The sequence below is a fragment of the Anarrhichthys ocellatus genome, unplaced genomic scaffold (genome assembly GCF_004355925.1).
Source record: "Anarrhichthys ocellatus isolate YVR2014 unplaced genomic scaffold, GSC_Weel_1.0 scaffold4, whole genome shotgun sequence".
NCBI classification, from domain to species: domain Eukaryota; kingdom Metazoa; phylum Chordata; class Actinopteri; order Perciformes; family Anarhichadidae; genus Anarrhichthys; species Anarrhichthys ocellatus.
In genome coordinates, this window is record NW_022280034.1 from 5,675,002 (window position 1) to 5,686,850 (window position 11,849).

At 40.9% G+C, this 11,849-nt stretch overlaps 1 protein-coding gene across 1 annotated transcript in view; it reads left to right on the top strand.

Moving 5' to 3' along the window:
• The window catches only part of adam12a (ADAM metallopeptidase domain 12a), a 64,153-nt gene that overhangs the window by 28,605 nt on the left and 23,699 nt on the right, over positions 1-11,849 (top strand). Inside the window, exons 4-6 of the mRNA XM_031842896.1 lie at positions 1,751-1,829; positions 7,165-7,241; positions 8,293-8,479. Of these exons, the coding sequence (XP_031698756.1) occupies positions 1,751-1,829; positions 7,165-7,241; positions 8,293-8,479 (343 nt within the window). The remainder of the gene's footprint in view (positions 1-1,750; positions 1,830-7,164; positions 7,242-8,292; positions 8,480-11,849) is intronic.

The following is an 11,849-nucleotide window of genomic DNA, read 5'->3' on the forward strand; positions in this document are numbered from 1 at the left end:
ACTAAGGAGTGGTTTCTTGGTTCCATGTTGCAAACACATGGGTGCTTTTATACCCACACTCTCCCAGAGTGTTAAAGGCAGGCAGTGAGGCTGCCACATACACAATCACCACACTGGACTGTCTGTTGTGGGCAGATGTTGAGGTTCTGTGTCCGACCGAGAGCGCAGACCTAATTAAGACTGAAGAAACACATCATTTTATTTGGCTTTCTCTACTCCTTGGCCTCGCTTTGATCCGATGATTATTACCAGCTCTTTGGCTCAGCAGAGGAGTAGAGGGCGGGGAAGCATTGTGTCTCATGCTGACAGCTCCCAAACAAAATAACCTCCCTCCCCAGGTTGTTACAGCTGACACTCCCAGCTGGGTTGTCAGCAGTGAGGTCAGTAACAGAATCCAGCTGCCTGCTGATGTTTGTTCCTCTACTGTGGATTAAGCACAAGCCAGCCATCTGCTGGCGTCCTGTAGTGTAATACTGTACATGCACTCGCTTCATGTACAATACATGGACAGTCTCATTTACACTCTTGAGAGCGTCCTTCCCCTCACGAGTGTCCAGTAACCTCGGTAAGTGACGAGAAGGGCAGACATCATTGTAGTAAGGCTGTGACAGTAAGGATTTATCTTGCAATGACAGGTCAGAATTAGTTCAGCGGTTATGAGGTTTACCAAAAATCAAATAATAAATGACCCTCCTATAAGCTATAGCAGCTGTAGACTTGGATATAAAACCACTGCAATGGATTCCATTGGTGACCCAGAGTTATGGCATGATGATCGTAGCATAATTCACTCGTATGCTGTTTGTTCAGTATGAACACGAATAGTTTCTTCAAAACATGACAAAGTAGCGCAAACGATTGTGAGTGACACCGCCATGAATGCCCTATGGGGACAAAATATTGAGGGTTAATTCTTGACCATGGAAACAGTAGGTTGAACAGTAGCTTGGTAAAAAACACAACGACTTCAAGACATTACAAGACAGCAAGTTGTTTACTGTGAACAGTACAGCGACCTTGTGAACAGTGGTTGGCTGGTGGGAAGCAATCATTTTGAAAGAGTGATAACAAACCTGAGTTTGCTATGATGGAGATACATGAGTAGGCAGAAGGTGCCACATTAACAAGGTATTGCGGTAATCCTTCCAGCCGAACATGGTTGAGACCCCTGAATTATATGCTGCTCTTTCATCAACTCTTACGTATAAGAAGAAGAAGAAGAAGAAGGAGAAGAAGGAGAAAGCAGTGCAACATGTCTCAGTTGGCCTGCAGCAGAGGTTTACTTGATTTATTGGGCTTTCTAGATAAAAACTGTAAAAGGATCATTCGGTCACCTCAGAGAATCACTTCATAGTGTTATTGATTTCTTCACTGTTTTCCTGTCAACAAAATGATCAGATCTCACTATTACGTCTATCTGCTCACTACCTTCCATCCACTGCAATGTGTAAGCTAATTACTGTTCTACCGTATCACATAGAATGAGTTATGGATTGATATTGAATGTTTTTTTCATGGTGCATGCATGTGGTGTGAAAGTGGCTTGATAGAAAACGCCACACCAGCCTTCTTTCTTGATGCCTGCAGCTGCTCAGTTCAATTTAGACTCGTCTAAAGCATGGTTACAGTTTAAATCCCATCACACTGTTTATCTTCCATAGTCTGGCTTAAGACACTGTGATTGATTTTTCAGGATGAAGCCCCTTCGGGTCACTTCTGAGCGTTTGTTGTCTTTGTTTATTCTTTCTAGGGGGCTGTTTGCAAGTAACTATATAGAAACCCATTACCTGGAAGATGGAATTGCGGTCACAGGCTCTCACAACTTCACGGTATGTTAACAACCTTTTATTTTTTTTATTATTAAGGCTGACACAATTCTTCATCACCCACCCGACAGCTCTCAGGAATGTTGGGCTTCTGTGGAGCCCTTCTTCTTGTCGGGTTCTGCTTCATTGTGCTTCTTCTTGTTTGATGTCGTCTATTGACCCAACTGCGACATCAATTGGGTCAGTTGATGTCACAGTTAGACCCACTTTTAAACCGCTTAGAAGGGGGTAATCTTGCACATAAAGAATCCTGGATAGGTGAGTGGGACCATTTTTGTTATTTTCCAGCAGTTTCATTTTTGATGAAATAAAGGGCGGACACAGGTCAGAGAACAGACTCAGTTTCAGGGAACGGCTCAAGTCTTTTTTATAATGGATGAATTTCAGACTGTCCCAAACAATGGCTTGCAACACGGGTCTGCAAGAAAATATTAAACTAGTGAACATCTAAGTGCACTTCAGACGTCACACTTTAGTCCCATTCATGAGCCTTGTACTTGTTAAATTAAGATTGCACTTTTATCGAAAGTACATCTGTTAAGTCTCTCAAATTAAGTTTCACTCATTTTGACTTAGGTTCTTTAATGTTTATTACTTCATAACTTACAAACATATCTTCTTTTTTTTGCAGTTTATGAGTTAATTACTTCATAACACTCGATTATACTGAGTGTTTTCCAACCATGCAAGGTTAGCGTTTTGTCTTCTTGTGATGTGCTCCAGTTTTGTGATTAATATTTCTCATCTTCATTAAGCTTATTTATTTTTTCCGGAGCAAAATATGTTCTGCTTTTAAATATAATGGGTCTTTGAAAACATCTTCCATGGACCCATAAATATCCCTTTAAGGATTTTTTCATTCCTTATAAACAGCAGGACTATAAGGAAAGTATGAGTGTGTACTGTGCTGACAGTTCAGTATGCCTCAAAGCCTCCACCTGCTTGCTAGATTTCAGTGATTTGATCATCTGCAGTTTGGAAAGCAATTAAACGTCTAATTTATGTTCAGATACCCGGAAAGCATAATAATAGACATCCTGTGAGGTCTGTGTACTAAATGCCTGGCCTACTTATGCTGAAATCCATAAAAGAGGAGATTAATGTAATTCAATAATGGCCAGCCCACACAGTGAATTTAACAATATTTTCCTCTTGAGACTGCGACGAGACCAGAGCTGGCCCACCATTGGCTGGGCTCGGTCAGCTCGTCTGAATTGCTGCCATTCCAAAGCATAGAGACAATGCAGGAGTTGCAGCGGGTCAGCTCAGGATAGACTCCGAAGACACCGAGAGGCCGGACAGCATGAATGGTGGTAAGATGAATGACGTGATGGGTTTAGGGCTCCTGCACCTGGTTTGTTTTCATTAAGATTAATTGATTTGTTGAAGTCTTTAGAATATTTGAGGAGTATGGGAAATATGCCATCACAATCTCCCAGAGCCTTCAGCTTGTTTTGTTTGATAAACGGCCCAAAATATTCAAATTAAAATAATGTAAAATCGAGGAATCACCCGTGCTTGGCTAAATAAAAGAGCTAACAGCTAGTGTTGCATTGAGTTACATTATGATGGGTTTATGCTCCATTCAGTAAAAATGACAATTGGGCTAAGGTAAATTAAAACATTATTATGTGTTCATATTCTTGTAAGATGTAGTTTTTTGCAAGAAAGCTGAATAAATCCAATTGTTTGAAGAGATGTTTACTTACACAGCAATATAAAATAGATATTAGAGGGAAGTAGTATCTGTTTAACTTCAATCAGTAGCTATAAGCAGCTTATAATACATAATTAAAACTTGACAAGAATTTTTTTTAATCTAAACAAATATTTAATTAGGACTGCAAAAATGTACTTCTTAATAATTTGAATTGTGTGTTTTTATGCAAATCACCACTATAGATGACACTAACAGGGTAAAAGGATAACACTTAATTCAGAAAACTTGAAATTACATTTCGGGAAGGTTTCCGGAAAGTGGTGAAAGTGGTGAAAGTGGTGAAAGTGGTGGTCTGGAGCCTTGAAACCTGGACTTGCACTTAAATAAACTAAATTGGTTTAGTTCTGACAGATAATACTATTGTGTGGAATTTATTTAAGCAATAAAAATGTTGATTTTTCTAAAAAAAAATTATTTTCTCTTTTGTATATTTACTATTGCTCCTTCATAAAGCAGAAATATTTTTTATGGGATTATTCGATGGACTAATTGGTAGGATACTAAAATAATTGATAGCTCCAGCCCTACGAAGAAATCCTTCTGCACTCCATGAAGTGGTGGATTAAAACTTGAATGCATAGACCAAAGGATCACTGCCGGTAACCTTTCAACCTCCATCCCTCCTCTCATTCCTCTCTTATGACCACAGCCAGCTCTTCATGGGAGGGTCTTTTTTTTACTGGAAACGGCCAGATCTTTTGAGGCCGATCCCTAGTTAATTTATTTGTCCTGCCGGCAGGAGGAGACTGATATAGTGATCTGGGCAAGGGATCTGGAGGGTTCAGTTGTGTGTCAAAGACAAGGTACTGCTGGGAGTGACTTCAGCGTGAGTCAGCCCTCCCTCGGTTCCCTCTGTCCGTTTTACGTACTCTCCCTTTCTCTCTAAGTACCATGTGCTGTAACAAAAGCCATCTACTGGGAATATTGTTGTGGAATATTTCTTATGACTAGTCGGGAGAAGAAAGTGAAGGTTTTCAATCAATATAAAGTAAACAGTCTTGATGAACGATCAAGGTTTGTAAAGTCAATTTATTTGCAAGCAAAGAGAACAGTCTCACAGACACATTGCAGTGATCTGTAAGAGTGGTCTGCCTAACAGTCACAATGCATGGACATTTATGCTCAGACAGCTTCCTGTTATCTGCTTAGCTAACAAGAATACACAAAGGAGAACACAAATAAAAAACAGGTCATCCTTCCAGCCTTAGTATACTTCATTTAAGACAGTCAGGAAGATGCTTTAACTCCTGTTTGCAAATCCCTTTGTTCACAGTTTGCCTTACAATAAACAGTTTAAACACACAGCAGATGCTTCCTTTGAATGCTCCCTTAAAATGACCATTGCAGAGACAGAATAGACATTCTTTACCCTCACACATCATATATGCATGCAAAGGTTTACGCCTTTACAACTTCAGATAATGCGTCACAAAGGAAGTTAAAAGTATTTCAAACAGAGGATCGCTGTTAGTCAAGGCCTCTCTGTGTCTGTCTTACGAAGAAGAAAGAAACAGTGCACAATGATAACAGATAACAAGACACCTGGATACTAAACTAATTAAAGTCATCTACTGAAACTACAGTTTGGTGTCTGCTCTTTTAGGACTTACACTCTTTAAACCTTCACATGAGACTATGCCATATTTTCCCATTACAATATCAATCACCAGCGTGGATATTAAAGAGTTAACTTAGAATAATAAATGCATAAACAATGTAATGTTCACACCCAGGGTTGCCTCCCACTATAATCTGGGTATTAGCTATTAATCTTCCTTATCCCAGATATGAAGACATAAGCACTTTCCTCTCTCATTTCTCTCTGCAGAAACCTTAGAAACAAAAAGTCTATTCATATCCCCTATATCGATGCATCACAGTCATGATCTCATCAAAGAAACATGAGGTGGTAGCATTAACTCAGCGCACTAAATCCAGCCCTGCTCCTCCTCGCTACACTAAAATTTCATTTTTCATGTAATGGGCTGTCCTTTCTTTGCACCTTTTTACCTCAACATAATGGATAGTTCTCTTTCAGTACACCTCTAGGTAGAGATATGGAAAGTGGCCAGACACACGAAGGCTTCTTGAATGTCCTCTGAATAAGATGTTGTGTTTTGGGCAGTAGGTTTGGCTTCCATTATTTAACCTTGTCTCCAAAGAATTTGATTTATATGCTACGCAACTGTTTTTTGCCAAAATACGTTTTGGGTGAAATGTAAGTGCTGCAAAGATTGTAAGCATTTTGTTTTCCAGTTCCGTTTATTGGTATTATTCGTATGTAAACATTATCATATTCTGGAGACAGAGTTTTCCTTTTTGTTCTTTTAATATTAACTCTTGTTCTTTGTAAGTTGTCAATGGACAATTTTGTGGCCCTTTGGGAGCAGCAGAACACATGTATTACCGCTGTATAAAGTTGTTATGGCTAATGTATAAGCAAACAATTGCCCAATTACACATCCAGCAGACATGGAGTACCATCAGCACTGTTTTAGAGTCATGTTTCTAGCAATGCAACGAATGTAAGTCCAGTCATCACTCGTCTTTTAGCTCTGTTTTGTTCTGCTGCTAAACGCTCGTCTATGTTCATCAGAGGGTCACTAACTTCTAGCTGCTGCTTAGCTACTATGGTTGGAATTGACACTGGTAAGAGCAGTTACAAGTTGCCGGACCAAAAAAAAAAAAAACAACTGAAACCTGAACCTGATAATTGCCTCTGCCATGTGGGTTAAGTCTGTTCACTTTGTTTGTCAGCAGGATTACGGAAAAAAACTATTTTCATGGCCCGGTTTTCATGTAATTTGGAGGACGGGTGTAGCATGAGGCAAGGAAGAACCCATTACATTTTGGAGCAGATCTGAAGGGATTTCTTAAGGATTCAATTAGTGGATTCAATACTAAATCCAGATTGGAGATAAATGCTTACTTGGGAGGTAAGACTGAAAGAAAGTCTGTTGACGCTATTTCAACTAGCTTGTGTCAGAAGTGAGATTATCATAGTTTTATTGCAGAATTATTGTGAAGAAGTTCTGGGACGCAAGATCAACCAAGGATCCCCTTTAGCACCATGAAACTCACTGAAAGTCACCGAACATGCAAAATCAGCAGCCTCTCAAAGTTGAAGGAAGCCGGACTTTAAAATGCACTGCCTGGAAAACTCACATTTCCTTGTTTTCCAGAACAGGGTGGCGGTGGGGCCGTTGGTTAGACCTCACCTGAGCGAGGCCGTCTAACTATAGCAGAGGGGCTGTTTTCATTCTAAGCCAGACGCTTCCTCCCCGCCCTCTCGCTGCTAGGCCTGGTTCAATAAACACGGGCTTTAATTCGCTTTCGTTGCTCAATGCTGCAGCTTGACAGGTGGTCCATGAAAGCGGGTACCTGTGAATGCAGCAGCACGCACAGATTTCAGCTATCATCCAGCTGTGGTGATGAGCATGAATGGCTGCTGCTAACTCTGCAAAAGACGATTACCCCCAGAGTTAACTTGCTCATATTCCACAGTGATCAGCTGGGACGTCTGTTGTTGAAGTGTGCTTGAAACCTAAAGTTATTGTCGCACTATCCCTCTTGTCTTAAACTTTAAATACTGAAGTCTTTTTGTCTGTGCTCACACAGGCAAACTGCTATTACCACGGTGAGGTGGAGGGTCATGTCAACTCGGACGTCAGCCTCAGTACCTGTGCTGGTATCAAGTAAGTGTGTCAGACACCTTTTTATTTCCTAAAGCAAATGTTAGCCATAGCTGCACCGCACGCTTTGTAAGTGAGTATCACTGGCGGGACCCTCTCTGGTGCTCACTCTCACCTTAACCTCCAAATAAATTGGTTCAGGTAATGTGGCTAAATTGTTGGAAGGTTTACAACCTCTCTGATCAATTATTTTGATGAGCACAATGTCATCAAAACTATTAAAATGGTCATCAAAGCTATGAAAGTCAGATCCAGGTTGTAATAAGCAAGAATTATCCTTATAGTCTGACTTGAGGCCAAGTGTAAGTCTCAAGTGTCCAGCTCTGAGGAATGGCGTGTCAACAGACCTCAGTAAGTAATGAATTTTGCTATATTGATACGTTAAGCTGACACCTTGTATATACTGCTTAAAAGCAGTGAACTTGACTTATTGTAAGGCTTTAGACAGGTATGGAATTTTAGTGTTTGCAGATGTCACACAGGGGTAATGATTGCAGTAATATCATTGGACACCATCAGGAATGTTTTCCCAAACGAGCCAAACGACTACACCCTCTGCAGACCGAATCGCCTGATGGTGAAGCCCTTGCTGTTGCGCTTGGTCCTTACTATTTATTCATTACTACAACAAGTGATGCACAGAACTCTTTTTGACGGACAGCTACACATTGCCTGGCTCACCGAGACAATTTGTTCTCGGTTTGAGTTGGCAGAGTGCTCAGGCTTTTGGGGAGGGGGGTTAGTGTGAGTTCATGTGGTTGTGAATATTGTGCAAGGTTTGTGAGAATCTGACATTTTATCCAGACTCACTCTAAATCACAGAGGTTAAAAAAAAAAGTGAGAAAAAGTTAAGAAATAGAAAACAATGGAAAAACATCACAATGATGTATCAGGTTTTGTGGTTATGTTAGGATGTCACGCATGAGTCAGGATCCCTTCATATTCTTTATTTGCTGCATATCTTATATGTTTCCGTGCAATTCCAGTATTTGAATTCTGGAAAAATGAATATAATATGACGAGGCATGTTGTCCAACCTTTCCTCTCTCTGCAGGGGTTTCATAACGCTTGAAGGCAAATCCTACGTACTGGAACCATCTGCTGATCACTCCGATGGGACTCACTGGATCTACACAGCTGAACACCTCAATTTTGCCTCTGGCACCTGTGGCCATGATTTCAACATATCCTACCCCATTGAACATGCAGACAGCAGTCCGTTCAGGGCTTTCGGCACAAGGGTAAGGATCATTAAACTGTCTGTGCCCGCGGTGTGATTTGAAAGAGAGTGTCTATCTTCAAGACCTCCTACTTCTTCTTCTCTCTTTTTTTCAAGTATTCTTTAGCATTTTATGCTTTCATTACTAAGTTGAGAGTCGCGATGACAAGGGGTGGGAGAGACGGGGAATGACGTGCTTCAAAGGATCCCACCAGGGCGCCCGCTGTCTTTCTTTCTCAAACACATCAACAAAGTTTGCTTCTCAGAAGAAACGTTCTTCAAGCACATTCAGCTAGTACAAAGAAAAATAGATATTTCAAATGCCTTTACTGTAAGACGTTCAGCCACTTTTGGATTTTTAATGAATAGTTTACATTCCAAGTTTGGTGGCAGACAGTGGCTCTGATTGCACACAAAGTAGTGCTAAGATGTTGGATGTTACATTGACTGTGCAAATGCAGTTTCCACTATTCTTAGTGCATACAGTTTATTGTATTCAGATTGTATGCATATGGTGGTGTGTTCTACTCTGACATCCTAAAATCTGATTTAAAAAAAACATTGCCTCGCTCACATTATTGCAATATATTGCAATATGGTAAATGGTTACCCTCGCATCATGATATGTATCGCCAGATTTTTGCAAATGCACACAGCAACTTTTAATCCACAGGCTGTGCTTGCTGAAGTGTTCTTTGTGTTGACTTTGCATACTATTCCATTGTGATGAAATTATGCTGACTTCCTGTGGATTGTCTATATAGTAAACTGGGTGTAATCCATTTATTCTTTCAATCCTGTGAGGTCTGGTGTCTTTTAAACTATTAGATTGCCTGGAGAAATGCTTTCAACCTCCCTTTTCTCCTTGCTCATCACAGTCGTGCTGAACAATGTTTTTTCAGTCACCACTTTTTTTTTTTTTTGTCTCGCACTTAAAGCTAACGGAGCCCTTTTGATTCTGCTTTTCTTTGTGTTTGCCACTCAAATGTTTGCGTTGCTGTTTTAATCACACTGTGCTCTGAAAAGGATGTGAAGCAGACAATCTCGCATCAACCAGCTTCAGTGCAAAAAATGTCTTTCATTTTGTAGCTTGTATTTGGATTCCGGCTGCACAAAAAAAACATTTCTCACCCTTAACCTTCTTTAAAAAGGTAGTTTGCAATGTAGATATTGGTAAGTGGCCTGTTATATATTTTAGAAGCTACTTGTTGAATTATTCACTCATTTCTTCCATCTGATCTAACAGTGACCATTAGTGATGTGGCTTGTACGGAGAGCCGAGCTTGATAAACGCCTTTGGAAAGTGCATTGGCTGTTAAGTGACACCATTTGCTCCGAAAAGCGACATCAGACTGCAGGCTTGTACATCATGCCTTCAGCAGGACCCGTCCATCAAGAATTAAACAGATTGCGTTTTTAGAAACCCCACCCTATCCCACACCCTGCACTCAGTTCCTTTCTACCCCACTGAGCTGAGGGATAAATCATAAGGGCCGTGATCACAGGGAGTCTCTATCTTCGGAGGGAATAGGGCTTTTAAAGATGATGAGGGCCGATAAGTGGAGAACACAGACTCCAGTGATCTCTATCTGACTGGTGAAGGATGGCAGGAGTGTCCGACCACGGCTGATTTATCAGGTCAACACAAAGAGACACACAGATAAGTCGTGTAAAAGATGAAACAGATGTCCAAGGACCCAAGGAGGCTAAAGCACACATTCCATAATTGTGATGCAGCTTAAATGTGAGGGACTTTCCATTTCCTTAAAAATAATTTTTATTGTAGCAATTGTTTAATCATTTCATTAAGGGTATATTGAGTTTGAGTGAGTTCTGGGGACGCAGGCCAAACATATGGCTGTGCTGGCTAAAACATAATGCCCTTTCACAGTGTTCATTTTTTAGTTATTCATGCAGTCATGGGGTTTTTATGATGTTTTTACTGCAGTCTTTTTTTCATCCCTGCTGATGATTATAGCACTGGCTTCAATGGCAAGCTTTGTCATCAGCGTTGAGAGCGCTGCAAAGATTCAGCACAAGTGAAGAAATCCTGAAACAGCAGAAGTTTCCAACAGACAGAAATAGGTGTGGTCTAATTCTTATTCATAAGACGTACACGCGGTAATCCTAGAGGTGATTAAAAACATGAAACCAGATAATACGGCGACGGATATTTTCAAAAAACTGTAACCAGAGGATGAGCGGTCTCGTTCGTAGCGCAGAGAAGATCCACAAAAAAAGTGGGAATATATTTGCTGCACTATACAAGCAAGCTCACCTCCGCATCTTACACAAGGGGGCCGAGGTGTACTGCTGCTGCTTCGATAAGCTACGATGTGCCCTGCTCGAGGGGTCCAGAGATAACGCTGCGTGTTGGCAGAGTGCCTCTGGATGATGAGAGGGAGATTGTAGAGAAGGGGAGAGAGATATGATGGCTAGCTGACAGGAACTGCACGACAACAACACGAGTTCCTGCGAATATCAAAACCTGAACACATGTAATGGCATTTTGTGAGTGTCTTGTCTTTCATGGATAAAAAAAAGAAGAATATTGGGGCAGAAAAGGTCATTGCTGAAGTGGACTTTAATACATATGGATTGAACGGACTCGGAACAGTTGGATGCTGTAGCCTAAACTGTGGACGGTGAGAATAATCTAATCACAAAGCTCCATTATACGGTTTCTATCTTCATCCACACCTGAGCCAGCCCCATTTGCTTAATGAAGGCAATGAGGCAATGTGCTTGAAAGTTCCAGTAAGCTGGTCTTTGTTCTTTAAATTCTCTTTCTGAACTCTTTCTTCACCTTAATCCTCCGATATTGAAGCAGAAGTGGTGTGTAAAACAGGAACTGAGGGAAGAAGAGGGAGAATATTTTTGCCATTTCTGTGATGTTGAAGATTTTAAATGTTTGGAGGTTGTTGGAAATATTTGACAATATATTGATAGTTTCTTCCTCTTCGTCTTCTTTTATACACATTGACTGAATTGGATGCAGAAACCTATGTTTTCCATTTCCCAGTGGTAGTTTCAGCTTCATGGTGACAATGAAAACATGTGTTGTGTCCTGTAACCTCTAACTCATCGGACTGTAGTCACAACAGGGACGCTCATCTTTGCTGAGTTGATTGAACATCGTGCTCGTGTGTGTGTCTACCTTCCAGTGGCCTCCCAGAGACTTGGTAATCACCATAGCACACTTGCCCATCCTAGCTTATCTATGGAGGAGGCAGATAAGAGCAGAGAGGATCCAGGCTGCCAGGCCAGCACGGATAAAGAGGCTCAGGTTGAAAGTGGGCCATAGTGTGAAGGCAGAACACTTAGCCAGCAGGATAGTATAGGATCTGTGTGTGTGTGTGTGTGTGTGTGTGTGTGTGTGTGTGTGTGTGTGT